At 55.3% G+C, this 27,884-nt stretch overlaps 8 protein-coding genes and 1 non-coding gene across 9 annotated transcripts in view; 3 read left to right on the top strand and 6 right to left on the bottom strand.

Moving 5' to 3' along the window:
• Window positions 1–3,455: 3,455 nt before the first annotated feature.
• On the bottom strand, window positions 3,456–3,527 carry CHGG_11234. The gene has a single exon. It is a non-coding gene; the product is annotated as a tRNA-Gln (tRNA).
• Window positions 3,506–5,100, top strand: CHGG_10474 (uncharacterized protein; the record flags this gene model as incomplete). The annotated part of the gene is made up of 2 exons (XM_001228400.1): window positions 3,506–3,680; window positions 3,962–5,100. The coding sequence occupies 2 exons, from the start codon at window positions 3,506–3,508 to the stop codon at window positions 5,098–5,100; spliced, it is 1,314 nt and encodes a 437-aa protein (XP_001228401.1).
• A 440-nt stretch (window positions 5,101–5,540) lies between these two features.
• CHGG_10473 (uncharacterized protein) lies at window positions 5,541–7,973 on the bottom strand (the record flags this gene model as incomplete). The annotated part of the gene is made up of 4 exons (XM_001228399.1): window positions 5,541–6,936; window positions 7,032–7,267; window positions 7,343–7,738; window positions 7,800–7,973. 4 exons carry the CDS (start codon window positions 7,971–7,973, stop codon window positions 5,541–5,543), a joined length of 2,202 nt encoding a protein of 733 aa, XP_001228400.1.
• Window positions 7,974–8,448: 475 nt separating this feature from the next.
• Window positions 8,449–11,448, bottom strand: CHGG_10472 (uncharacterized protein; the record flags this gene model as incomplete). Its single annotated transcript, XM_001228398.1, has 5 exons — window positions 8,449–9,153; window positions 9,619–10,100; window positions 10,158–10,430; window positions 10,591–11,139; window positions 11,373–11,448. 5 exons carry the CDS (start codon window positions 11,446–11,448, stop codon window positions 8,449–8,451), a joined length of 2,085 nt encoding a protein of 694 aa, XP_001228399.1.
• A 1,049-nt stretch (window positions 11,449–12,497) lies between these two features.
• On the bottom strand, window positions 12,498–14,605 carry CHGG_10471 (uncharacterized protein; the record flags this gene model as incomplete). Its single annotated transcript, XM_001228397.1, has 5 exons — window positions 12,498–12,536; window positions 12,769–12,872; window positions 12,948–13,068; window positions 13,339–13,837; window positions 13,908–14,605. 5 exons carry the CDS (start codon window positions 14,603–14,605, stop codon window positions 12,498–12,500), a joined length of 1,461 nt encoding a protein of 486 aa, XP_001228398.1.
• A 766-nt stretch (window positions 14,606–15,371) lies between these two features.
• Window positions 15,372–16,586, bottom strand: CHGG_10470 (uncharacterized protein; the record flags this gene model as incomplete). The annotated part of the gene is made up of 4 exons (XM_001228396.1): window positions 15,372–15,453; window positions 15,507–15,690; window positions 15,746–16,453; window positions 16,526–16,586. 4 exons carry the CDS (start codon window positions 16,584–16,586, stop codon window positions 15,372–15,374), a joined length of 1,035 nt encoding a protein of 344 aa, XP_001228397.1.
• A 1,370-nt stretch (window positions 16,587–17,956) lies between these two features.
• On the top strand, window positions 17,957–24,018 carry CHGG_10469 (uncharacterized protein; the record flags this gene model as incomplete). Its single annotated transcript, XM_001228395.1, has 10 exons — window positions 17,957–17,968; window positions 18,022–18,258; window positions 18,459–18,542; window positions 18,707–18,898; window positions 19,154–19,256; window positions 19,311–21,851; window positions 21,978–22,326; window positions 22,376–23,137; window positions 23,615–23,692; window positions 23,997–24,018. The coding sequence occupies 10 exons, from the start codon at window positions 17,957–17,959 to the stop codon at window positions 24,016–24,018; spliced, it is 4,380 nt and encodes a 1,459-aa protein (XP_001228396.1).
• Window positions 24,019–24,171: 153 nt separating this feature from the next.
• On the bottom strand, window positions 24,172–24,835 carry CHGG_10468 (uncharacterized protein; the record flags this gene model as incomplete). Its single annotated transcript, XM_001228394.1, has 2 exons — window positions 24,172–24,480; window positions 24,608–24,835. The coding sequence occupies 2 exons, from the start codon at window positions 24,833–24,835 to the stop codon at window positions 24,172–24,174; spliced, it is 537 nt and encodes a 178-aa protein (XP_001228395.1).
• Window positions 24,836–25,614: 779 nt separating this feature from the next.
• Window positions 25,615–27,884, top strand: part of CHGG_10467 (uncharacterized protein) — a gene marked incomplete at both ends in the record, with an annotated part of 3,138 nt that continues 868 nt past the window's right edge. Inside the window, 5 exons of the mRNA XM_001228393.1 lie at window positions 25,615–25,660; window positions 25,773–25,794; window positions 26,254–26,405; window positions 26,625–27,098; window positions 27,209–27,678. Of these exons, the coding sequence (XP_001228394.1) occupies window positions 25,615–25,660; window positions 25,773–25,794; window positions 26,254–26,405; window positions 26,625–27,098; window positions 27,209–27,678 (1,164 nt within the window). The remainder of the gene's footprint in view (window positions 25,661–25,772; window positions 25,795–26,253; window positions 26,406–26,624; window positions 27,099–27,208; window positions 27,679–27,884) is intronic.

Below are 27,884 nucleotides of genomic sequence, written 5' to 3'. Positions count from 1 at the left end.
CTCACCTCCGCCGCATACCGGATGTCCAATCGTATGCACATCGCGCCAGCCGAAGTACGGAGGTTACAGGCAAAAGTTTTCCCAGTGGGGTGGTTACTGGCAAGGGTCACGGCCAGGGGCCCACATCCCCCCCTCGAGGTACCGACGCGTCGCTCGCAGCCGTCAAAAAACATCGCGGCCAACTACCCAGCGAAGATGTCATACGACCGACTACGCGAGGCAGTTTATGCTGCGTGGGAAGCAATCCCGGAGGGTTTCCTTCGAGAGCGTGTATATACAATGCCTATACGGCAACAGGCTGTTATTGATGCGAATGTATATACCTTTTGAAATAGATGAATGGCTGGTTGCTTTGACGGCTGCGAGCGATACGTCGGTACCTCGAGGGGGGGATGTGGGCCCCTGGCCGTGACCCTTGCCAGTACCCACCCCACTGGGAAAACTTTTGCCTGTAACTCGGCGGCAGCTTGGGGCCACAGCGGGCAGACACGTCACCGGGAACTGCGGTACGGATAGGTGCAGGAGCAGGTGGGCGCTACTGAGCCCGCCCGACAAACGCGAGGGGCGATAGCAAATTGACAAACGCTCTTTCGTTTTCGCGACCCATTCCCGTGGTGCCGAAATCAGCAGATGCCAACTAGCGTTAAACGGCCCCAATCCAGCCCATTGCAACCATATGGGCACGTCACGGTGGGGTCTGCGGGGGCGGGGCGCAGGGGAAGGGCTCGAAAAGAAAAGCTCGACCATCATCCGCGCTACCGTTATGATAGTCATGCTGATGAAATCCGCCTGCTGACGATACGGAATGTACTTCATAGACCTATCCCATTGCCCGTGGCATGAGATAATATGTTTCAATTTGCTGTCAAGTCTGTTGTGGGCTGACAGTCGCCACGGTAACACAGAGCACAGAAATGCCCGGGCAGAGGCCGCCAGCCAGCGGTGTCAATTAGGTCGGTTCCACTCTTTCAGAATTTGAATCGAAGCAGCGCACCAGCAGCACGCAAGGCTCGGGTGCAAAATCTGATCTTCCACCTGCGCCAACGCCACGATCGTGCCTCTTTCCGCAAGACATCCGTGCTTGTGTGCCCCAAGAATGATTCCCAACCTATCAGCAAGAAAAACATGGGTTTTCTGTTTTCTGGCGGAAACAGCTCGTCTCGGCCATCGAAGTCATTGCACCCGGCTATTGGCTCAAAACTTCTCTGTTCCCGCCGGCGCGGTCACAAATCGAATCGTCAATCTCACGATTACGAATAACGAGTTAATTAGGTAGGTTTTTTAAAAAGACGGGCAGCTGGCGAGGCTGGGTACCCTACAGACAGACATCGACCGGCCGCGTTCCCGAGCGCTCGCTATCGCATATGAGGATCCGTAAGTCCCAGCCCGGATCGGCAACCACGGGCATGTCTGCCTTGCACAGCGCATGCCCTGAAACACGCCTCATCACCCATCAATGGCGGGCGCAACGGAGAATTATATGTGGTGGCTCACGATTGGCCGTTAAATCCAGAATTTCTTCCCTCACCGCATACCTTATCCAGCTACTCGCACGCCCCGGGCCCCGAGACCGAACTGCAACCGCTTGACAAATCACAAAACCGGGCTGAGGAGCGATCTGGCCCGGCTCGGTGGGCGCCACGGGCTCTCTCCTCCCAGGCCTGCCACGACGACTCCGAGGCCTCTACGATAAGTACTTGCCGAGTCGAGCACCATTTGTTTCGTTTCTCCGTCAGTTCTTCTTGGGCGAGATGATGTCACAGGAACAAAACAAAAAGACCGTGGCCTAGACCTCCGAAGACCCTCTCCGAATGCCGGTGATCCGCTGCAGGGCATCGCTGGACCCGCCGCTCGTGCTCCCCACTACACAGTACCCTGGCGATCTGGAACCCCGCCGCCAAGCAGACGGCTGCGGAGCTTTTCCTTGTTTCACAATCACGGCTCCCAGTCGAGGCCAAAATTCTGCATACAATTTCCTTTCGGAATCAAAGCTTCAAATCCTCCCGATGCCTCGAACTACGGATTGTGCGGATGGTTGCCAACTTGGGATAGCGAGGCAGCCAAACAACATAAGCAGAAAGCCCGGCTGCAAAACCCCGGAGGTCTAGACCACGGCCATGCAGAGCACCGCGCATGGATGAAGATCCCTTCCACAATCCGATCAAGTCGCCGATCGCCAACCAAAACGGTCAACCTCTCGCGCATTGCTACCGTCATCTCAGGTACACGCGATTTCGACTTCCAGGTCAAATGTGGCTTCCTCTGTACTCAGTACGATAAGCCTCAAGCTTGGCCGTCACCTATACACAGTGCACTTACCCATCCTTGGGGAAACGGAATGAGCGAGTGGTTGGGGTCCGACCTCCTGAGCTTGCGTCACGAGCTCAGCAAAAATAAACCGCCAAGCGGAAAACGTCGTTGTTGTCCATCTCCGCGGCGCAGATTGTGACTGACTCCTGGGATGCGGGTCGAAATGCCGCGAAGCCCCAAGTACACTGCGTACTAAATACCTGGACATCTGTTTTCCAACGTTGGTTACAGGCTCCGAATCCAGGAACGACTCGGAACATCCCCACTGCCACCAGGCCTCGGCCGCCATTGTTCGCGGTCCAGCCCGCTGGGCACGCTGCCGATCCCTGCTTTTCGCGTTTCAGGTATGTACGTACCGACGTGCGGACGTGTACATACAACCGAAAAGGGAAATCCGGTGACAGGAAGTGTTCCTGGCGGTTTCCCGGAGTTTACGATAGCCGCAGGGCGTTCTTCAGCGACTCGCATAGACCACCATGGCCCGACGACTGACTGCGTCGGCCGAATTCGATGACGACCATCACCGGGTCCGCTGGGATCAGGGACACGGGCAGATGCAGCCAAACCGGGCAGCATGCACCACAGCAACCTGCCGCATCATCCAAGCTCACAAAAGGTTCGGGCCAGTCACACTGTTTTTCGAGGTCGCGACCTAAAAGGGTAAAAAATAGACACTCTCGGCGATGGGAGATGCGCACAGGTCGCACTGCATGCCCGTCCTCAACAGCCTCGGAGGGAAGGGAGCTGAGATTGACACATGCGTCCGTCCAACGAGAGATGGGGCGCCTTTGACCGGTTACACAGTGGCGTCTGATCGTGCGGATGTTAGGTTGAGGGACGGTGGGCTCGTGGCGGGGCCAGGCTGTGTAACGGTGGGTTGACACGGTGCAGACGCCGCTGCCGGCGGCAAACGGCCAATCGAATCTGACAGTGTTCGAGTCCACGGCTTCGGAATCTCGGCATCTTTCTCCAGAGAGGTCGGGTTTAAACCGGGGCATTCGTTTGTGTCCGCGGTGGTTTTGCGTTGGTCTTCACGGTACTCACAAAAACATTAAAATTAGATGAAGATGCAAAAATGAGATAAAAATGTCAGCCGGCTTGTCTATATTTGAAAGAAGATAAAATTTAAAAAAAGAAAGGAGATGAGGTCCTGCCCGGACTCGAACCGGGGTTGCCGGAATCAGAATCCGGAGTGATGACCGCTACACTACAGAACCGTGGCAACATATATCCGCACTTCGGGTTTCACGGCTTGTGTGACGGCGCCTGCCGTCGGAGTGCACGTGGCAGCAGCACCGGTAGTGCACGTGCCACCGTGCCCGCTGCGCGCGGGCACGCCAAAGGAGCCTGGAGGAACTTGCCGGCTGCAGGTAGGCCCCATAGCGGAGTCAACGATGTAATTGTCTTTTTTTTTCATTTCATGATGGTTATTGACGAATGCTGGGAAAGTAAGGAAAGGTGGTTTCTCTAGTTAGACTAGCGTTTAATCGTACAGGCGCGCCCTCTTTTTTCCCGCTGTAGACCTCTTGCTTCTGATTGGCTCGGGAGAGAGTTATCGCCCGTTTGGCGGGATCCCAATGGTCCTGTTCTCCGGGGACTTCTTCCAGTTCGACCCCGTCCTGCAGACCAGCCTCCTCTTGCCGGCGCCCAGGGACCGATGGCGTACAGAGACCGGAAAGCTTGGCGGAGCATCTCGCAGCGCACAGGCTGTTCCTCCAGTTCACAACCGTTGTCATCCTCCAGGAGCAGGTCCGCGCGGATGGTTGCCCAAGGCTTCGGGGCTTCCTCGGCCGCCTGCGCAACGGCGAGCAGACCGAGCTGGACTTCCAGCGGCTCAGTCAACGCCTTTATACACCGTCGTGCAAGGCGTCCTTCGTAGACGGTCTGAGAGCCATCACGCCCCTGAACCAAGACCGGTGGGACCTGAACATGGCAGCCGTCGTCCAGTGGGCCCGTGCCCACGGCAAACACATCTCCATCTTTGTAGCCAAGCATGACACCGAATCGGGGAAGCGGCTGCGCGTCGAAGAGCTGGGCGACGTGCTCCGCCGCGGAGACGACTCGCAGCTGCCAACCCCGGGCCTGTTCTTCTACGCGCAGGGGATGTCGGTCGTGGTGACTCGGAACCAGTTTATTGGGCTGAAGGTCGTCAACGGGGCACCTTTCAAGGCCGTCGACATCTTCCCCGACCTCGCTGCCAGCACCATTGCGCTCGCCAGCGACGTGACTCTCCACCTTGGACCGCCGGTGGCCGTCTTCCTCGAATTGGACGATAGCGCGGGCCTCGCTATTCCCGGGCTCCCTAACGGCACCATCTTGATCAAGAGCAAGACGGTCGCCATCCCGAGCCAAATGCGGGGCAAGGAAACCAGATGGAGGGGCAAGCCGGGTTTTCGGCGGGTTACCCATAGAACAGGACCTCTTTGTACGCCGGCCTTCGCCATGACAGATCAGAAGAGCCAGGGAAAACAATTCTCGGACGTCCTCGTCAACCTCAAAGGCGTCCACTTTGGCGGCACAGCGACTCGACCCAACTTCATGAGGGCGCAGAGCTGGGACGGGCTGCATCTGTTTCGGAAATCGGCGCGCAGTGACTTTATCGAACCCAAGAACGTGCTTGATAAAGACATGAAGGAGGCCATCCTCAAGCTGGAACGACAGGGCGAGAAAACCAGACGGCGGCTCGAGCAGGACCACAGGCACGAGCCGTGGTTTCAGGAATGGGACGCCATGCCTGAATCAGCGCAGGCTGCTGAAGCTGCTGACGAAGATGCGGGTACGTCGCTCTAGTAGTAATAGTCAACCCATAATAGATGTCGACCATAAAACCTCATTTCCGCCACTTTTTGACAGAAATTTAATTTCTTGGTTCGTGATTGTCGAGGATGGATGGATGGATATTTATTCCGCCCGGAGGCGCTAAGCCTAAAGGGCCATGATGCTAGTTACATAATCCCTCCCTGTGATTCTGCCTTGATCTCGTACCAGCCCTTAAATTTGTCATTCCTGATGCAGTATTCCCTAAACCGTATCTGACTTATCGTCGAAATCTCGTGGTTAGTTGACAAATTGCAGGCGCGCTTGAAGGCTATGTTCTCCAAGTGTTTAGCGTCCTATCTTCAGCAGCTAAAGCGAGTCCTGCGGTTAGTGCCACGAGGGTGCTTGGGGGGTCAGTTAGTCGAAGGGGAGAAGAGTTAGTGGTCTCAACTGTCAAGTCGAGAGAATGTATCCTACTTCTGGCTAGTAGGATAAAGCTTCGGGCAGTTGTGGCTGAAAGCATTCGTGTGGGTCCTCTGGCAGAGAACGCACTTCATGACCGTTTCCTTGCACCCGCTGTGGTGGTGGCCTTGCTTGGCACATTTTGCGCACACCTGGGCTTTCTTGCAGTTGAAGGCTTTGTGTCCGATTTCCTGGCAGTTGTAACACTGCTCCGGACGCACCCGGCGTTCAAATACCCGTGTGTATCCGGATTCTCCCCCAGCGTGGAAGAAACCCTCACTCAACAATCTCCTTGCATCGCTCCCTTTGGTGACGTAAACCACCATCGATCCGTACGCTTTCGCTGTATCTTTCCTGCTCAGCCAAGCAATCTTCGCCACTGTGGTTTCGTTTTCTTGACTGAATGCCTCCGCAGCTCCAGTTCGGATGTTGCCTTCGTCGTCCAGAACCACCGAGCGGTTGACATTGTCGACCTTGATCGGGTAAAGCTCGTCCCGTAGCACTCGGGTGCCTGTTGCCATCTTTTTCTCTGCAACCTCCTTGACAATTTTGAGTTCGGCCTCGTCCCTACAGGCAATCCTAACCCGGCTCGGGTTCTTTGGATCTTTTGTCACTGCGCGACATCGCCAATTGACGCAGTCTCCCCTTCCCCGGATTTCTCTCTCAACGATTGTCCTAATTGCCCCCACCGAAGTCTTATCGCCTTCTCCGCTCTCTACTCTGGAAGTGTCGATCATGCAGAACAGCGAATCGGTCGTACTTGACGGAGTGGTTTCCATAGACGATATTGAGTTTAGGTTCGCAGGGGAACTATCCGGTGGGGTTCTGGCGACATTTGCGTACGACAGGTTTGGGCTCGTCGAGATGGTCGTTGTAGCGAGAATCAGGTTGTTCGAGATATCGTCCAATTGCACGTAGACTTGCTTCAACTCCTCGGCAACCTGCTTCTGCTCCTCGGCCACGCAATTCTTGACGTTACTGAGTTCTGCTTTCACTGTGGCCAGTTCTGTTTTGACAGAAACTAGTTCGGTGCTGAGTTTGGCTAGCATGTCGGTTTGCTGTTGGATGACGATTTTCAGCTCCTCGATGTTTTGACGCGTGTTGCTGGCCTCAGCCAGCAGCCTCTGCGCAACGCTGGACCTTCCATCCAGGGCGGGTGCACCATCGGATCGCGTGGCCGCACTGGACGTATTCTTGGTCGGTTTTGCCTTGTTTTCGAGGGGAATCAACGTTTCGCGGACTTTGGCGGACGGTTTAGGGGAGCGCAGTGGTCGGCGTCGCGGTTGCGGCGAGTTCAGCGCGTCATGAGTGTCTTCAATGTTCGCGTTCGACGCCATCTTGGGGACTTCAGGGATGCGGGCGGCCCCCCGCGGGGTGCCTTTCTCGGATTTGATTGATGCGCCTTGACTATCAGAACAAGCAGAAGGTATTTTGACATTCAGTTTCTCCTTCAACTCCAGGTTCCTTCACAGTGGATCGCCCTACTGCTGCGTGTTTAGAACCATGTACTCCGTAATCTTGGCGCAGTGTGCCATTTCCAGCTCCATTCCAGCTCCATTTCCAGCTCCTTGGTTGCCGTTCCCGGCCTTCTGAGCTGCATCCCCTCGGCTCCGCTCGCGCTCAAGGGGCCGGAAACGTGGGCAGCAGGTTTTGGCGCGCCAGCACTCGTTCGCCTAGTGCTACGACAAACCCTATCGCGTTGATCCGTGGCTCCATCGGTTTTCGTGGGTTTGTTATCCTTGCTCGGCGGGGTTCAACAACGTCAAGGCTTGGCCAGCCCAACTTCGGCCGGTGCCACAGCAGGCCTCCGTACCCCGGAAAGGGCGGGCCGTCCCGGTTTGCGGGTCTTCGACATTCTGGTTGGACGACCTCGTCGAATGAGCCCAAGCGTGGTCACTTTTTCACGACGACCACCGGCTGGGACACCCAGATCAGTTTCTAAATACGAGCAGATCATCGCATACGATGTCCCAGACAGGGCCAAGGCGGGGGCGCGCCTTGACCGTGGCAGGCTATTCCCGGTCGTGTGTACCGCCAGCGGTTGGCGCACTGACTTTGCCGTCGAGCATGTCCTCGACAACCGCTTCTGGCGAGACCACGTCCTCGAGTTGTGCCAACTGATCGGATACACCCTGCCCGAGGACCACAGGGATGAGACGAGGCGGCCGGGCTCATTTAATGCATCGCATGCCGAGAAGAAGCTCGTGGCCTACTACATCAACCAGCACGTCATTCTTCCGAGCGTGCTTTTCGGAGGCGCCGCTGTCGACCAGCCAGGGGAGTGGATGCAGCAGGATCTCAAACTGCAGCATCTCGCGACTCTGTCCCCCAGGATCCCGATGGTGCGGGCAAGCATACGAGTCAGCCGGGCCATCTGCAGCGACTGTGAGCTCTTCATCTCGCACATTAAGACTGTGCTTGGTGTTTCCTTTACGGTTGAGCATTGTGAAGGTGGACGATTGAATCTTCTTCCTTTTTCGGCCCTGGGAGAGGCTCCAGCTGTGAAAAATGCAGATGGTTTTGTGCAGCATTTCCCCCACCATGGCTCCCCCCACAACTGGGAAAGAGGTTTTTGAGGATAATCTCGTCAACAAACACACGGAGGAAAGGCTGTTCGTTGTTGGTGGTGGTGAGGGATGCCTGCGCCTTTGGCTGTGGGCGCCAGGGATATATTTTGGATGGCGATGAGGGTGGTCTGCAGGTGGCCGGGGCAGGGTGACGTCATCAAGTTGGCACTCTTCGCCGGGTCGGCTCGGCTAAGTGGGGGCGCTACACGATCGAGGCTCCAGATCATCTTCCTGCACCTCTCCGCTGACAAAATGGCCCTCCTGTATGAATATCTGTTCTGTCCACTAGCGATTTGACATACTGAGGTGCACATCACCTCAACCGTCCCTAAATTCAGCCTCAAACTTACATTCAAGAGGTTGTAGGCAATCCCTTCCTCTGGTGGAACTCCTGCAGGATCTCAGGACATTGCTCGAAATGCGCAGCGGGTTCCCAAGTATTGTGCTTATGTCTATACCCTGCCCACTTGACCAGATACTCCCACCCGTCTTCTCCCCGTCGCCGGTCTTGAATATCCTCGACCTTAAAATACTCTTCGCCTTGAACCTCCTCAGTCATCGAAGCAACTCTTGAAGGGAGAGCACGCGCCGTCGAGGAAGTCCTCCCTGCCGGTGACTTGCGCCGCTGGGTTTCGGATGGGTGGTCATTTCGTCCATGATTTGCACAAGGGTTCCACGTGAACTCTACCTGAAAAGTCGCTGCCCCATCCACCAAAACGCGCTTGAGGACGGCTTCGAGTGGCCATTCCTCAAAGCTTGCAAGAGCAGCCTCGTCTGTCTTCTCTTCTAAAGCGGGCCCTCCCGAAGATTGCGGTTTGGAAATGCTACGCTGGCTTTGGCGGCGCTTTGGGCCTTGGGTTGGTGGTTGTTGAGCCTGTAGTGATTGGGAGCTGGTGCAACGCAGACGTGTTCTGCCGCTTGAGTGCTGTTCGGCAGGTTGTAGGAACCAAGTGTTTACCCTTGCAGGCAGCTTCCCTTCAGTGGCGCGACCGGGACGAACCATCCTTATTCCTTGCTTTGCTTGGGCGGTCACTTCCTTACAATAGGGGAGCAGTTCCTCCTCGTCGTCAGTATTCGCAACGACGTCGACGTTGACGACGACTTGATGTTATGCTGAAGGTTAACCATGCTCCTGGCTGGCGGACGACTGCATGGACCGGCTCGGTATTGGCCCAGCTCACGTTTGTTGTTGCTCTCATCGCCCGACAAAACTTGGCATGCCTGCCCAACTCTCCTGCGCTTGCAGCGGCACGACAGAAACTCTCTTCATCCTGCTCTCCTCCGTCGTCCGGAACGAGAGGATGGTAGCGTTCTGGTTCGCTTGTATGAGCGCTGTCGCCGCGGCGATCATGATGTTGAGAGAGGCGGCAGCTGTCGGACCTCTGTTGTGTATCAAGCCACACGACTAGAGGCGACGCTGCATGGACTCTGGGGCTGAAGGCGTCCCTCGGCATCTGCCGGTTCGAGCTCGCCGGTGCTCTGGCCAATCCGGCAGTGTGGGTGTGCGTGCCCGGCTCTCCACCACCTGCGGCGGCACGGCAGGACACATCCCATTCTGCTTTCCTCTGTCATCTAGAACCGGAGGACAGGTAAGGCGGTGGTCCGCTTCGAGATTGGTATTGCATTGTCCACCAACATCGCGCCGAAAGTCGATCCGGTCTTGGCTGTAGGGCGGCTGCAGGGGCAGTCCAGCATCGACCGGCTCGGGCTCGTCACCCTCGCTACCCTCGTTGTCCGCCTTGGCCTTGGACGACTTGGCATTTCGAAGCCGACGGTAAGATGCAGACAGGTTCGGGTGCCTGGCACATCCGTCACCCTGACGACAAGACAACCCCGCGCACACGAGCGTACGGCGGGATGCCGGGGATGCCGGGGATGCCGGAACTGGTCGGTCCTGCTTAGCGTGCAGAGCTATAGGCGAGGCAGGCGATTCTAGGCCAGCCATGCTGGTAACCGAGAGCTCCGGCGCGTCGCTATCGACGGAAGCAGCGTCGACACCTTTGCCTGCTCAGACGCGTCAACATCCTGGCCTGCCGAGAAATGCGAGATCCAGGCACATACCTGTACCAGTAACACGGCCGGATTTAACCTTGTTGCGTGCATCTGGTAGAAGCCCGTCGAGCGACTTAAGAGATGTGTCGGATCGGCCACCAAGATCATCAAACTCGTCATCGCTTGAGATCAGGATAGCATCCGCCTGTGACTTTCCAGCACTACGGCAATGAGGATCGTGCGCATCCTGCGGCAGCGGTGGGTGCAAAGGAGACCCAAAGATCGCTGCAGAGGGGTCCCCATCTCGAACCCAAAGGCCATGGCTTTCAGGCTCGGGACCCGCTGCCACAGGAGGGACGTAAAAGATCTAGTGATCGAGGAAGACTGCTGCCATCGCGCTCCCAGTGAGATACCGCGCTGTTGAAGTGGAGAGAAGATGTCAAAGGTTATAAGAAGAACGGTTCTCAGAAGCATTTGGCGTGCAAGCTGGCCATCTTCGCACTGCTGAGGCGTCGGGGAACGAGAGAAATATATTTGCATGCGCGGAGAAAGGCGGACTCGACTTCAGAATCAGCATGGAGCCTGGACCCGGCCCTCCACTCTCCCCTCCGCTCCACCATCCCAGCGGGTTCGCAAGAAACGTGCTCAGCCGTGCCGTGCTCAGTCGTGAAACGCCTCGTCGTATGCGGTTCCCGGGGGGTGCGGGGGTCGCGGGTGGCAGAGAGGACGAGACATTGATTCACCGGTCCCTCGTAACTCTGCCAATTATGCAATTGCCGAGACAGAAAGGAGAGGCCCGGGAAAGGGGAGCTGCCGTAGGATATCGTATCGCCACGAATCACAACCCTTGACTGAGGTCGCATGGTCCATGAGGTCGCCCAGAGCGGCTTAGCCGAAGCAGTGTTTGCGGGTGTTCGATCCCTTCCCGCGTCCGTCCATCCGCATGCGCCTCCCCCCTCCATGTTCCGTCTTCGGCACCGCCCATAGCAAGGCAGAATCTCGTCGTTCCCACCAACCAGTTCCTCCTCGGGCCGGATCTGCCTCTCCATCGCTAAAGCGAAGGCAGCAAGGCCACCTCATCTCTTTGGGGGCCGCATCAGCCGGCAAGGCCTTGCGACCCCTGCCCGCTCCAGCCCGGATCCGGCGGTGTGTGACCCGGAAATAGATCGCAGTCGGGTCAGAAGGTCAATCTGCCGCTTTCGTAACTGGCCGCCTGCATGCCTCGCCGCAGCCGCGCTGGCATTCGGTCCGATTGTGACCAAGGAGGCCCTCCGATCTGCAGACCGAGACGCCTAGATGCGCCAAGCGAGAGGAGGCCTCCTGATGTCTCAGCGTTCAACGCAATCGACACCTGCGGCATTTTTGTGACTGGTCTAAGATGCACAGGTCTTGCAAATTGCATAGGGGAACGGGGGGCCTACCAGACAAGCATGGATTCCGATCCTACGGACGAAAGGAGGCACCCTGGCAGGCAACACGAAGGGGCATGGACGAGGTGAGGAGGAAAACCAAGCCGGTGTTGAGTGGCTCCAAACGTAGAGGAAGGTCGAGGTCGAGCCGGAGTCAAGCGTGGAGTCGAGTCAGAAGTTGCAAGCAAAAGGCTGAGAATATCTCGATTGGAGAGCGGTAAAGAGAGTAGGGCTCGGGAGAATGAAGTGCAAACCCAAAGCATAATCGCCGCGCGAGGCGACGGCGTGCGGCTAGGGGACGCCAAAGAGGGCAAGGACAAGGCATCCAGCCCGGCGAAACGGGCATCGGGGCGCGGGCGACATTAGCCAGCGGGCTGCAGGATGAATGGGCAGGGAGGAAAGGGAAGGAAATGAGGAGGCAGGGACCGAGCGAAGGCGATTGAGGGAGAGAGAAAGTCGAGGGTACAAGACAGGGACGTCGGAGAGGAGGGGCTCTATTTATGCGGCGGGCGCGGCGGGGCCGTGCGAGGACGCGAATCTGACGGAGCGCCATACCCGATCGGGAAGGACGCCATTCCCGGGGGGTGCAACAGCGTGTTCGTGTTCTGCATTACAAAAGAGGAAACAACACAACTAGCACTTATCGCCACCTTCACGGTTCTATTTGCCGTTGGTGTTGGGATCCTTACAAACGCACGACGGGCCGAGGTATTCGCAGCAACACCAGCTTATGCCGCGGTCCTTGTTGTGTTTGTATCATCAAGTCCAGGGAGCTGTACATGTACGCCGGGGGGCTAATGACCAGGCGGTGTTGGGGGTTAAACACGGCATCATGTGAAATGTAACATAGGTAATAAATAGGTAGTCTAACCATGTTAAGATTGGTAAGTCGAACTTGTCGTGGACTCGAGACTCTCACATTTTGCCATCTCGAACACTTTATGCTTTCTGGGTTGGTATTTCTTAGCACCAACGATAGAAACAACTTTCCGGGAGATCATCAGCCATCAGAATGAACACGGTTTTGCACGATACAACGCTGAGGTTTATTAGATAATTTGATTATTATGATTATTTCTCATCTCGGCTCACCGGTAGAACAATAAGATTATCACCCCAACTTCATGCCGTCCAGGCTTGTGCGTACTATTCTAAGCAGTCAACGGTTGCCCCTTTCTCCAGGAGACGCCGTATCTTTGCAATATCCAAGCCAAGGGAAAGCCAAGAAAGATAATAGATGCGTAAATCGCAAAACACCCTGCTGGTCCTACATTGTCGACCATCGGTTGCAAGATGGCTACTGCTCCGCCAGCGCTGAGGCAACGAACCAGGTTGCTGGCCGCCTGAGCAGTGGCGGACCGGTCCATGTTGAGGTCTGTTAGGAGGGTTCCGCAAAGCTAATGGTTGTCAATAAGAGCCAATAGAACCGAGCATGGCGGAACCAGCTTACCACGAACAGTGAAGCGGTTGAAGTCCCAGTCAGTAGCTGCATTACCAGCATAACCGCGATGTGCTAGGTGTTTCGGCTTGTTAGTTCTTCTTTTCTGGAGGTTCCCGCTAAGATTATCCACCTACCCATCGGAATTTGAGAGTTAAGCCGTAGCCGATGAGCCCGACAACTGTGACTGCAGTCAAAAGGTACACCCCTCTGAGCCGGGTCTCCTCGAGGGGGAATTCAGGGGACTTTCTGTCGTACTGGCCCCCAAGCTCCTTCTCTAATCTTTCGACGGTACGGCGGTAGTTCCAGTCGATGAACTTGCCTAACATCCAATTAGTCCAATACATTGACCACATGCTTAGCCCGGGACAATCATTAACCCACCGGCAACGTATGAACCAACCGCGCCCCCTACCCCTGACGGGAGGTAGATCAGTCCGGCCTGGATGTAGTTGAGGCCGTACAACTCGACGCACTGCGCATCAAGTGAGGTCTGCAACGCCGCCTTGACCGCGTAGTTGATAGTCGTGATGAGAATGACGAGCAGGGACCCCTTGTTTGCCAACACCGGCAAGCAAGCCAGAGGATTCGGAAACCGGAACCTGCTTTTTTGCGGTGCTCCCTCCTCAGTCCCATTTTGCTCTCCCGAGATTGCCGTTTTACCATCCTTTTCTCCCCTTCTCCTCCAGATCAGCGAAAAGAGTGGCTGGTAAATGAACCCCTTCGGCTTGATACTCCCGTTCCCTACGATCTTTCGTTGGGTTTCCGGAAAGAACAACAACATCAGAACAAAGTGCGACCCCGTGAAGATGACAAGGAACCAGAAGATAGCCCGCCAGCCAAACCCCTGCGTCAAACCACCCCCAATAACCGGCCCCAAGCTTGTAGCAAAATCCGTCCTACTGTTGTTAGCTTCACCGCCCCAGACGAGACACGAAAAACACCCACATCAGCAACAGCACCCCTACAAACGACCCCCTCTCCCCAATCGTCGCCACATCCGCAATCACCCCATACGCTGCGCCATACATCCCCGACGACCCCGCACTCTGCACCATCCGCAGCACCAACAACACCTCATACCTCTCCTGCAGCGCGATCCCCACATTGGCGCCCACCATCAACGCAAACATCAGCACATACACCGGCCGCCGCCCCCCGCGATCCGCCATGTCCCCCATGAAGGCGGGCGCCACCCCGGCCACGACCAGGTAGGAGGTGATGGTCAGCTGGACCAGCATGAGCGAGACGTGCAGGTCGGCGGCGATGCGGGTCAGCGCCGGGTAGTAGATGTAGGAGGAGAGGGTGCTGAAGAGGGCGGCGAGGGAGGCGGCGAGGGTGATCAGGGTTTTGGGGAGGGGCGCGTGGATGCTGAAGGGGGGGTCATCGGGGTCGGGGTCGGATGAGGGGGAGGGGGGTTGGTCTTTGGGTTTGGCGTTGGCATTGTTGTTGTTGTTGTTGTTGTTGTTGGGTTGGAGCGGGGGTTCTTTTGAGGGGATGGGGGTTGCGGGAGATATTGTGAGGGATGGGGGTTGTTGGTGTGGTTGTTTTTCATAGGCGATGCTGGTGAGGTCGGGGGTGGACGACAAAGAAGATGGGCCGGATCTCCCTTCGCTGGTCGAGGGCCGGGACCTCATGACCGAGGTCCCAAGGGAAGCCCGAGATGCCATTTTGGGCGGCGATGTACTAATCATGTAAGCCCTCCCGGAGAGGCGTTGGCGAGGGAGTACGGCAACCAAGGACAGAAACACCGAGGACTCGGAAGTTTAAGTTTTGACCAGCATGGGTTGAAAAGGTAAACATGCAATTTCACGTGGCTGAAACATTAGGGGACCTCTACAATTATCACTTGGGCAGTTGGCCAGAAAGGCAGGCCTTCTTTACCCACAACCACCAGTTGGTTGGAACTTGGGGGCTGCACGACTGCTGCACCGTACCCAGAGCGGCACATGCGGCAATTGCCGGAACGCGGGCAAGCGGTGTAAGGGTTGACAGACGAATCACAGGACGTGGGCCCGGTTGACGATGCGGGAGGGCTGCATAATGCAACAGCGTCTGCAGATGGCGAGGTGCATATCAAGTGGTGTCCACCCCGGAAGGCTTGCCGATCCCGGCCGTTGTCGAAAAGTGCAGAATCGGGTACGCACCCCCTCTTGCGTCTTGACGTGGGATCCGGGCCACGCAGTTCTTGCCGGGTCCTGGCGCGTACATACGAGTTGCAACGGGCCCCTGCATGAACCAGCATAGGGCTGCTCGTAAACTGCCGCACCACAAACGGTAACTCATGGGACCAGGTCCGTTTTGTTCAGTTTGAATTAAGGCCTTAGGCATACTCCATCCAGTCCCTCTTGAGCATTCTTATTAAGCATCATCCAATTCCTTTATCCAACAATCCAATCCTAATTCCAAACCAACACCAGCCGCCAAAGGGCTTGTTTACAGCCGAGGCTGCAATGATTCTTGAGCAGCCTCCTCTTCTTCCACCCGCTCCACCAAGAGGCGCATGTTACTCACAAAACTGAAGAAATGTTAGCAGCGACCTCCGTTATTTTTTACCTTCGGAAGACTTACATCTCCCGCAGCTTGGGGTCGTGGGGGTAAAGAATTGACAGCATGATCTGGCCCCTCAGCATGTACAGGGTGTTTCGGCTGTCCACATCTTCTTCAGGCTCCGAGATCGGAACCCGCTTCCAGTACTCCTTCAGGTACGGCTTTCCGAGCGGGTATCTCGGATTGCGAAAGACGCCAAGGTCGACTGCGTAGCACATGGTCAGCGGGTTAAACCAAACTAAAAATCACAGCAATCGCACCTTCGTTATGAGCCCACATGGCGCAGGCATCATAGACGCACGCCGTGTCACCGTCGCTCTTGTACTTGACATTACCCGGCCAGAGGTCGGCGTGGATCAAGCACGGCGTGACGGAACGACCGTCACTCTCGAGCGGACGCAGGTATCGCGGCAATACCTTCTCGAAGAACAAGGGGCGCAACCGTTCGAGCTCCTCGTGTGGTTCCGCGTTGTAGTGGGCAGCGTCCTCTTTATCCAAAAAGTCGGTCATCTGTCTCGTCCAATACTCCTCCCAGCTGTCGGACCAGGTGTTGTCCTGCTCGAGATCCCCGAAACGCGTGTTGACGGGAAAGCCGAACTTGCCCGTTGGCGACTTGCCCATGCTACGGCTGTGCAGCGCGGCAACAGCGGCCATGTAGGACTCCTCGCGAGGCATGTCGTCCTCAATCATGTCGACAAACTCGGCGAGGAAGAAGTGCTTGTCCGTGTTGGACTTGTAGGTGCCCGTGGCGACGGGTCTGGGGACATGCTCGGGAATGAACTCGTAGGCAGCGGACTCGGACCTCCAAGCTGATTCCACACACCCTCGGCCTGTCTCGCCCGACCCTTCCTTTTCGAAAAAGACCTGAGAGCTGCCATCCGGCATCTTCACCTCGATGCGATAGGTGTTGCAGTAGTCGCTCATGCCTGACGGGTTGACCGAGACCACCTCCCCGCCCTGTGGGAGGACTTCATTCGGGACAAAATCAGCAGCAATTCACACAGTGGGAGACTCAGGAGTCAGCAGAGCAGTCGACCTACCGGCAAGGAGGTTCTCGTCAAGCTTCAGGTTCTCCTCCACATCTCTCGCGTCGGTGGCCATGATGGATGATGGATCAGAGGTCAGCGTCCTACCATCCAATTCGGTGTGGTGTGAAGCCGAAGGAACAGATCCGGCAAGTTCTCAGGTGACTCCCAGGACATTTAAGCGGGGGGTCCCGAGTTGTTGTGCCCGTTGGGGTGGCACAGCAAAGGGTCCCGCATGTTTCTGTGCCGTCTGCGTCTGAGCTGTTGGGCCTGGGACTAGTTGGGGGCTTTTTGGGTCTTTGGGACGACGGCCAATTGAAGGGGTCGTTTCGAGAATCGGCCCTGGTTCCAGGCTGCTGCAAGCTGGTCACCTGCATCGACCTCGGTTGTTGGTTTCAAGTCGCCCAACCAACTGCAGCCATTATGCAAGCGTCAAAAAAGGGCTGGTGTTGGTCACGATCAATGAAAGAACCTTCTTGCCAATTCCAAGTTGAAAGGTTAAGTCACGACCTCACTGTTTGACGGCTCCGAATGTCCCGAGGCAGCCGGCTATTTTTATGGAGGAAGGAGAATTTGTGGTTTCCTGAATCCTAGGCACATACACCGTACACCTAGGAGGTAATCAGCGCCGAGGTAGGCACCCACGCGAGCACTTTCCGACTCTGAAGTTCCTGCTCACCTTGAATTTCCCCAATGGGGAATCCTCATCAATTCAGGAATTCCCCGCCAAGCATCAACAATTATGGCCCGGGGTGTTCAGCGTCCTCGGAGGGTTCTCCGGTGATTTACTGAAGACTTAATAATTAATAAACGAATCGATTGTTTTTTTCATCCTATCTTACTTCTTCTCCACACTGTCGTACACAAACAACCGACAAAAATGGACCCGTATCCGGCGGCGCAGCTACACTCGAGACCCAGGTCACGACCAGGTCGCCGTTTCAAGACTCAATCGTGACGCACCCAAGCTCATTTCGACCATGTCGGCGTACCTAAGGGCTGTGCGCGCAGACTCAGCAAACGATGGGTCCAGCCGCAACAGACGACATAGCCCCGAACCATGGCCAAGCGGACTTCAGACTCCCCACCGCGAGACGGCCTCAAACACTAAATCTCGTCATAACTTGACCACAAAATGTGACTGACGTCGGCTTCCTCGGCCTTGCTCGTGGGCCAGTCACCATGGCATGGCCCATACCATACCATGACATGTAGAACTTTGACTCCCCACATCCCGTTTCCATCTGTTCCCCTCTTTTCGCCGAGCTCATCCTTCTCGAACCCAATACCACAATCGTCGTTGTTAGGTTTTGATCTTCCAAACATATCCGCTTCGTCCTGGGAAACGCACCTATCCCATGATTGTTTTTCCCTAGTACCACGACACGCCCAAGTCTTGATTGCCTAGTAGTAAACGAGTACCGTCGAGTAGTGCCGAGGGGCAACATGTCGGTTCGAGTAGGCAACTCCTCTGTCCTTTAAAATGGGCTTCATCTAACATACATTTGCAGTCCTCTGCCACATGGGCCCCATCAGACAGGACGGGACTGTCTACCTCTACCCTCCTGGTACCGACAAATCAGGACCGCCAGGTATCCCCGAGCAGCTTTCGCGGCAGGCTGCAGAGTCTCAGACGATCAACATCGCCAGCTCGTCCCAAGGCGTCCCAGTCTCCTGAGGGTGTGAAAGGAGCGCTAGGGCTAACGCTTCTGCATGAACCTTCAGAACCACGTGTGGATTTCATCTTTGTACGTCGCCCACTACCGCTTCTCGATGACACAGCTAACCATCTTAGGTCCATGGTCTGAACGGAGGCTCGAGAAGGTCATGGAGTGCCTCATCTGACCCCTCTACCTTTTGGCCGAAAGAATGGTTACCATCCGAGGCTGGCTTCCGCCACGTTCGTATCCACAGCTTTGGCTACGATTCAGATTGGACAAAATCACAGCAAAGCACCCTGACCATGCATGATTACGGCCAGGCTTTGCTGGCGGATCTGTATAACTCGCCGAACCTAAAGAAAAACGGGAATGTGAGCAGCGGCTGGGTGTCCCTTTTTCCCAAAAAAGAAAATGGCTAGCTAACTTGTTTTAGACCCCCATTGTCCTCGTTGCCCACAGCATGGGGGGTTTGGTCGTCAAGAAGGTAATGCGTCCATATTACCCGCGCAACGAACCATCGTCTAACTTGTGACAGGCTTACCTCCTTGCCAGAAGAGACCCGATTTACGCGGATATTGCGAGCAGAATCCACAGCTTGTACTTTCTTGGAACTCCGCATCGGGGTGCCGACTCGAGCGCTTTTGTGACCACCTTGATCTCCATGTCCATAGGCTCTGGGTCAAAAGCTTTTGTCAAGGAACTGATACCGGGATCGGGTACTCTTCAGGTATGTAGACCTCTTTCATCAAGGGCTGAGGCGACCGCTAACGAATCAGGCCATCAACGATGAATTCCGCCACGTCTGCAACGACGTTAGGCTCTGGTCCTTCTTTGAGGGCATTCCAACCTCTACGGGCCCGGCCAACACCATGATTGTTGAAAAGGATTCCGCTATTATGGGCAAGTCTTATGAATTTATGAACTCGTCCACTGTGTTAACCTTTGATCAGGACTTCCTGGCGAACATACCCAATATTTACAGGCGAACCACCGCCGCCTCGTTAAATTTGATTCTGTCGACGACCCAAACTACAACATTCTACTCCGCTGCTTCAACACAACTATCGAGGAGATAGAGAGGAGCTGTAAGTTAAGAATCCAACAACCCACGTCACATCTAACAGCCCCAGACACCATAGATAAATTCGAAAGCCATCGCACCCAAATGAAGCAAATTGCGCAAGCCTTCGATGTAGCAGAGCGTCCAGACGGCGATTTCATTAGAATGCTTGACAAGCTACACATGGGCTCCTGCGAGTGGTTGACCTCCCATGAAGCCTTCCACGACTGGCTCGAGTGCGACCTCATGGACAACAACGCTCCAATCAAGGCCATCACTTCGGGTCCGGCAAAGGCGACGCCCCGGTTCTTGTGGCTCAACGGTCCACCTGGTTCCGGGAAGTCGGTCGCTTCGGGGCACGTAATCAAGTATCTCGAGTCCTTCAACCTTGATTGCGCCTACTTTTTCTTCAAGAACAACGAGAAACCCAGCCTCACGCAGTTCCTTCTGTCCATGGCGCTGCAGATGGCAGAGTCTAACTTTCAGGTCCGACACACCTTCTTAGCCATGATGGAGGAGGGCGAGACCATCGACAGCCACAGCGACCATATCATGGTTTGGAACAACATCTTCTTGGGCCGTATCTTCAAAATGGCCCTCTCGCAGCCCCAGTACTGGGTCATCGACGCATTGGACGAGTGCCAGGCGCGGCTCTTAACAACGCTTATGTCAATGTTCTCCAGGATCGAACCAAATGTGCCTCTGAGAATATTCATTACTAGCCGTCCTAACGGCCATGTCGAGCGTTTGCTCAACCAGGAGAAGATCGCGAGAGTAGAAATGCACACTGGTCAGGCGGAGTCGCTCCGGGATATTGACGGCTTTGTCAGGTCGAGGCTTTCGCCTACTATCATCGCAGACTTCAACGAGGAGGAAGGCGACCTAGTGGCGGAAATCATCGAGAAGTCAAACGGCATCTTTCTCTGGGCTTCACTGATTATGACGCGCCTGGACGAAGCTCATAGTATCGAGGCCATGCGCAAGACTCTTGACCAAGTCCCCTCCGAAATGAGTGGCATGTACAGCGGGATTCTGCAAACCATCATCGAATCGCCCAACGCCGACCTCGCCCACTGCGTTCTCAAATGGGTCGTCTGTGCACGGAAACCCCTGACGACGGAAGAGTTGAGGGAGGTGGTGCGTTTGGATATCAACCAGACCTTGCGTACTGCCGACAGATTCTCCCAAATCTGCGGCAATCTCATCACGGTTGACAACAACTACGTGCAGGTCATGCACCAAACCGTCAAGGAGTTTCTTACTGGCGAGCAGTCCGATTATTACATCCCGCGTTCATGGTCCCACGCGCGCATCGCGGAGCTCTGCCTACAACATCTCAATGGGCGCAACTTCAACCCGCCTCGCACCCGCCGCGCTCCAGCTGTATCTTCCAAGACTGACCCCAACAGCAGTGCCGCCGTGTTTGATGACTACGCCGCCAGTAACTTCTCCTACCACCTAGCCCATTGTTCTCCCTCCGAATCAACCCTCCAGCTCCTCCCGCTGCTCGGCACCTTTGTCTCGTCCAACGTCCTCACCTGGATCGAGCGCACAGCCAAAACAGGCCGCCTTTCCCTGCTAACCCGCACCGTCCAGAACCTCAAATCTTACCTCTCCCGCCAGGTCGCGACCTCTTCCCCCCTAGACTCCGACTACCAGCTCACATCGCGCTTCGTCGACGATCTCGTCCGGCTGTCGGCCATCTACGGCCCGAACCTCGTCAACACACCCTCCTCCATCTACTCCCTCATCCCGCTCCTCTGCCCAAAGTCGAGCATCATCCACTGGAAGTTCGCGCGGCAGTTCAAACAGAAGGTGCTCTGCTCCTTCAACAACGACTGGGACGAGCGCCTGTCGTCCTTCACCTTCTCGTCGCGCGTCATGTCCATCGCCTGCGCCGACCAGTTCTTCGGCCTCGGCCTCGCCGACGGCGCCATCAAGATCTACCGCCAGAGCACCTTTGAGCTGCTGAACACCATCCACCACGGCGAGCCGGTGCGGCGCCTCGCCAACGGCAACATCACGGGCGTGCTGGTCTCGGGCGGGTTGAAGACGATCAAGGTCTGGGGTCCCAGGCAGGCGCTGCTGTGGTCGACGGTCGTGCCGGAGCAGCCGCTTTCGTTTCGGTTCAGTTCCGATGATTCCAAACTATATGTGCCGTTGAGGAATGGGGAGGTGTATGTGTACCGGGCGAAGAATGGGGCACGGCTGGACGCGCTGGTGATTGTGGAGGAGGAGGTGTCCGACTCGGACTCGGATGCGGGGATGGAGCGTCAGCAGCAGCAGAAGAGGACGGTGCCGGTGCTGGTTAGGATTAGTCCCATGTTGGGGATCGCGGCTATTGCGTATCGCAGCTCGCATCTGAAGCTGTCGTATTACGAGAGTGATGAGAGGGTTGAGACGTTTGAGAAGGAGGGGTATGAGGATGGGGGCTTGCCGCCGCAGGTGCTGGATGTTGCGTTCAATGAGAATGCAGAGCAGAATCTGATGGCTGTGGCGTACCAGGACGGAGATCTGGTGACGCTCGATCCGTGGACGCTGGAGCAGAAGCATGCGTATCATCTGAACGCGCATACGCTGGCGGCGTCGCCAGATGGACATACACTCGCTGCGGGAGACAGTGAGTGTGTAATCTCGCTGTTTTCCTTTGATGGGCTACGGCTGTTGTGCCGAATCCAGTCGATCGAGGAGCGAATCATGGGCATCGTCTTTGCTTCAAATAGCTTACGTTTCTTCGACCTCAGAGGCAATACCTGCAACGTCTGGGAGCCGTCGGTGCTCATCAAGAAGAACTTGGCGGACGATAGCTCAAGCGAGGAGGCCGACGACTACCTGATGCCCGCATCGAACCTGGTTTGTACGCGGAGCTTCGAGGGGAGCAAGGCTATCACAATCATGACGCAGGCGGGTGATTCGAACTTTATATTTTGCGGACGCGAGGAGGGCTCTATCACGGTGCACGACACCAACACCGGCAAGGTGTTGACCGAGTTCCAGTTCCACGCCCGTATGGTGGACATTCGCCATCTCGAGTGGAATGCGAAGAGTAAAGTTCTCTTCAGTGTAGATGCTTCGCGGCGGTGTATCGCCACACGGTTGGCGCTGCCATCGTCCACAACTGCTACTACAGCAGTACAGAAACAGCAGCTCCAGCTCCAGCTCCAGAAGTTCGAACACATTCTCGACTTCCGCGCTTCAGACGCAGTCCTACAGGCACTCGTCAGCCCCGACGCCTCCGCCTTCCTCATCTCAACCACATCCGGCGAAGAAGTCCACTTCCCGGGCGAGCCAAACCGCACCCTACATTCAACCCACTCGCTCAGAACAGCACGCTGGCTCCCGCACCCAACCGACTCCTCCCGCCTCCTCCTCTTCCAGCACGACAGCGAAACCCTACACGTCTTCCACTGGGAAGACCTCACCCGCGAAACACCCGACCACGGCATCCCCATCGACCTACCCCCCGAACTCGCCTCCACGCCCCTCACCCTCACCGACGAATGGCACTCCCCGCCCGGGCCTGTCCACCCTCATCCAAACCACCACCCTCCCCGCCTCCCCCCTCACCGCCTTCCTCACCCTCGACCTATCCACCCTCGACCCGGCCACCACCACCCGCCTGCAAATCACCTGCACCGCGCGCCAGCTCGCCGCCAACATCAAATCGGTGCTGGGCATCCACCGCTCCAACCTGTTCTTCATGAGCGGCCGCGGGTGGGTGTGCTCGGTCAGCTTGAAGAACCTGCCCGCGAGCAAGGCGTACGCGAGGCACTTTTTTATTCCGTCTGTCTGGCAGACGGGGGGCGAGCCCATTGCGAGGGTGGTCAGCAAGACGACGGTGGCGATGGCGTATCGCGATGAGGTGGTGGTGTTGCAGGGGTTTTTGGAGTTTGAGCATAAGACTGGGTTTGGGGAGGGGCAGAGTGAAGGGGGGGCGGAGGGGAAGGGGGCGGTGGTGCCGGTTATTAAGACTTCGGGGGGGGATTAGGAAGAGGGGGTGAGAGGTTGGTGGTTGGTGGTGACTGGGCTGAGATTTCCTTCTTTTTTTTCTCAGTTTTTCTCGTCATTCATCTATATCCTGGCGGCATCAATGTTTTGAAATTGACAGAAAAGGGCTGCTGATATCGGTGGGCCGGGTGAATCTCCATTTTCTTTTAGATCATGTCAGTGACAAATCTCAAGATTGCTGAACCTCCTTAGTTACAAATACGGCATCATGTCACCCTTCTTTCTCTCTTGACTGTTTCAATAAATTGGAGTGTTTTTTATTGAGTGTTCCTATTTGAACAGCAGTCTTTTTCTATTTGGACAGTAAAGGTCCGTGCCCGTACTAAAATTGATGCGCCCACACCACTGTTGCCACTATTACACACCTAATTACAGTGCAAAGTCCTGGCACATGACATACCTGTCAATTGAAGACAGCAACAACACCAAGACTTCGTCATTCGCGATCGCGAGGTCATTTTCTTCCGTTTTTCCGTAGCGGTGGTGGTGGTGTTGTGGGGGTGACAGGTGGTGGTGAGGGTGGCGGAGGCGGTGATGGTGGGCGCGATGGAGATTTGCGTGGTGGAGAGGACGCGGCTGCGTTGGCTGCTGCTGCTGTCGTTTTGGGTGTCGGCGTTGGTCAGGGTGGATAGAGTGTGATTTTGTATGAAGATTTCCTTTCCCAGTGTCTTACACTGTATTTTGGTGTGTGGGTGTGGCAATTGCGATTTTTGGGGGGTAAATCTAGCTAGTAATGTGGACTTTACTGTCCAAATAGAAAAAAACTCCTGTTCAAATAGGAAGACTCTTTTTATTTAAATTAATGAATCGACTGTTAAGTTACATCGAGGTTTCTTAAAACGTATTTAAGGCACCGATTGGACAAGGGAACGCGGCCAGCGTGAGACTCTTGAGAGAGGAAGCATCGACCCGACCCGAGGCGAATATAACTCTCAAATCCAGCGCCACGGGAAACTCCTCCCTACCACCGGGGTCCCCGTAGCCTGCCACGTCCAAGGCCGTTTAGCCCGCGAAGGTTCAGCGAGACTCGCCGCCGGCTGCCACGAGGCGAGCGACATCGCAGCGGGTTGCCCGACCTCTAAGGCCACCAGCTGTCGGAACGTGGACATCAGGCCCTCCCAGCTCAGAACCCCGTTGTTGAGTTCCGTGACACGCAGGCTATACACCTCGGGGTACTCGGTCTCGATGCCCTTCAGCGCGAGCCACAGGTAGGCCGTGTCAGATACGCCGCACTCGCTGATCTCGAGTCGGTGGTTGTGGTGACCGTTTGCATGCATAAGCGACAAGGATCTGATTAATTGATTCGTGATGGTTTTTTCGAAGTACCAAGGTAAGCTGGTACTTCCAATCTATCTAGCTATATCTCACGTAACTGTGGGTACGGATAGCCGTCCCACTGCCATTGGTAGTTACGATCCACATCGTCAGGGGCCCTGCCCAGCGGTCACCACAGTGGTGGAGGTGTTGGACGCGTGTTAGGAAGGCCACCATCCCGGGGTAGTCGCTGCGTCGGATCGTGGCGAACTCTTGGAGTAGTTCGATGCCCCCGCCGCTGGCGCCCCTCTCGAAGTACTGGACCAGCTTGTCGTACGTCATTTTAGGGTTTATGACTTGTCAGTTCCAGCCTAGACCCCTTAACACTTCCAGATCTCCGGGTTGGAGACCGTATTGCGGATGTAATGGTCAATGTCGATTGTCGCGCATCCATAGGCGTTGTTCGCGGGAGTCTTCTGGTTCAGGAACGTCGGTTGTGATATATTTATTCAATCCTGCACTATTCATGTAACGGGCTGTGTCCGAGGTGGGCCTCGGTAACCCTCGACCAGCTCACGTACAATAGCAATGCGCTCGGGCCACCGCACTCATGGTCATAAAGCAGTCCCACAAGCTGCCAGACTCTCTCATCTTTCCTTTTCTTCTTCAAGCTTAGTGTACTCGTAGCGTCGTCACCAGATAGTTGCAATATACTCCTGGGACCGTTACAGTTCAAGGCGGAAAGAAAGTGCTCCTTCCACGCCGGGAAGTCCTTGCGGCTGTCTAGCTGGATGGGTCTAATCCTTCTATTCTGGAATTGGTATAATAATAGAGACATGGCCCGGGATTTCCGAAGCTCGGTAATAAAGTCGTTGCTTGCTGCATAACGTGCATTGGCATTTCGGGAAAAAGGGTCGACCATATTGGTGTGCAAATGATTGTGTGAATTAATATCAACTGTAGTTCGCAGCTGTCAGTGACACCAAAACTAAGAATCAAGTAAATGTTTGTAGGATTCGTGAATAAATGGTGATGCCTCTCTCTGGTCTGTAAAATGGGTTACTATGTAATTAGTTATAGTTATAGAAGAGAGGAAAACTGGTCAGCCAGCTGCTGGCAATATGTGGGAGATGGGGCTAGTTGCCCTATCCCGCCTCCCAAAAGTCGGTAAGTAAGGTTTGCAGCAATTCCATGATGTCGCGATTCAGTTCTATGCCATACATGATAGAGATGAATGGGATGAATTAGGATGAATGACGGAATAACTACCTAGGTCTAGTTAACAGAGTCACCAATTGTGGGTGAGTGGGGCCGTGTAATGGCGTGGAAGAGTGGATCGGCCGCCCCAGATGCGGGATCTCGCTCTCGCGGTTGGGATCGTTGCAGTTGGGGTTCAAAAGTCTCCATACGCCCCACTTAATTAAACACGACTTTCCACGCGTCGCGACACCCCTCTTCTCTTCCAACCGCAATAACTCCACGCCATGAAGCTCAATTTAGCTGATTTTGCGGCCAAACTGGTGGGAAATCGTGCCCGTAACGAGGAGTTATCTCCAGTTGCTCGTGCAGCTATCTGTTCTGCAGTAGCTTGCGGCAAGAGTTACCGGGCTGTCGCAGACGCATTTGGCGTCTCTGTCGGTGCCGTACAGGACTCCCTTCGACGTTGGGAAACTCAACAGAGCTTTGATTCGAAACCTCGAAAAGGCCGTCCTCAGAAGCTTTCGCGATCAGAGAAGCGGTATATCTTGACTCTTTTGAAGAGGAACCGACGTCTTGCTAAAAAAGCTCTGGTGGCAGCCACTGAGTCCAAAGTCTCCTACTCGACAATCCGCCGATGTCTCCGCGCCCACAACTTACGCAAATGGAAAGCACAAAAGAGAATACCTCTCTCCAAGTAAGATGCTCGGCAGAGGTATGATTGGGTATGTGCGTGGCCTGAGGATATTGAGGAGTTGTTAAGAGTATGAAGCTTCAAGTTGACCCCTTATTTCCTCTGCTAATTTGACTTAGACATACTTTTCTGACGAGTGTTCTTGTCAAAATAACACCTCGAATCCGACTTCTTGGGTATTTCGTTTTCCTTCGGAGAAGTTTGACAAGCGCTTTGTCAACTTAAAGAACCATGTTAAAGCAAATATTACGATCATGGTATGGGCAACGGTATGGAGAGGTGGTCGGAGTGACATTGTCATTATGGAGAGGGATGAAGATGCCCCTCGCAAGGGGTATACCGCCAACTCGTATCAGAAGGCTCTCCAAGAGGGTCTTCTACCTCATTATGATGGTACAAGGCATTTCCAGCAAGATAACGCAAAGATCCATGTCGCTGAATTGACTCGGAAGTGGCTTGCTGAGCGTGGAATCGAATGGATGTATTGGCCTGCACATAGCCCGGATCTCAACCCCATTGAGCATGTTTGGGCAGCTCTGAAAAGGAACCTGAGGAAGATGTTCCCTGATCTTTGGGAGCTCAAAAAGAACGCACTTGATGTCGAAGAGTTCAAGGAGAAACTGAGGGCGGCGTGGAGGGCGATAGATCAAGCCCTGATTGACAGGCTGATTGACTCGATGCCTCGTCGACTTGCTGCCGTCAAAAAGGCTCGGGGTTGGTATACCAAATATTGAAGTGGGGGACCTGGACTACTAACTGTATATATCATTTTTTGGTTCTGGCTACTAGTTGTTGAGATATCTTTTGTTAAAGCACGTGGTCAGAAATGCAGGCGGCTGGGTTTTGGTGGGGCGTATGGAGACTTTTGAACCCCAAATGTCATCACGTGAGCTGGATCGGCCTTGTGCACAGTACGCCGATGCTATGCGCTCACGATGCTGCTCAGCCACTGGTTCGCACCTCCTCTTCGGCTACCGACAGCCGCCATCAAGCCCTTCTCTTGCTCATTGATGGATTGATCAACACCTACAAAATGGCGAGGTATGCGCTGCTTTCACGTCGACTGCTGGCCAGCCGGCCGTATGTACGCAATGCCCGGACATTCGCGACAGCATCCGATCAGCAGCGCGCCTCATCTGACTACCGCGTGAAGCTCGTCGAGGTCGGACCCCGCGATGGCCTCCAAAACGAGAAGCGCGCCATCCCGCTAGCAACTAAGCTCGAATTGATTGAGCGCCTGGCGAAGACGGGATTGACCACCATTGAAGCCGGTTCATTTGTCTCGCCCAAATGGGTACCCCAGGGTCAGAACCCCCGCCCCCTCTTCCACCCCTCCATCCCATCCAATCCAAACACCACCCAACCCTAACTAACCAATTCCCCCTCTCCCCAGATGGACAACTCCTCCGAAATCCTACAACACCTCCTCCAACACGCGCCCACCAGCCCCAACATCCTCACCTTCTCCCTCCTCGCCCTGAACATAAAAGGGCGTGACTA

The sequence above is a fragment of the Chaetomium globosum genome, genomic scaffold, assembly GCF_000143365.1.
Source record: "Chaetomium globosum CBS 148.51 scaffold_7 genomic scaffold, whole genome shotgun sequence".
In the NCBI taxonomy this organism is placed as follows: Eukaryota; Fungi; Ascomycota; class Sordariomycetes; order Sordariales; family Chaetomiaceae; genus Chaetomium; species Chaetomium globosum.
This window is presented reverse-complemented; position numbering and strand designations above follow the sequence as displayed.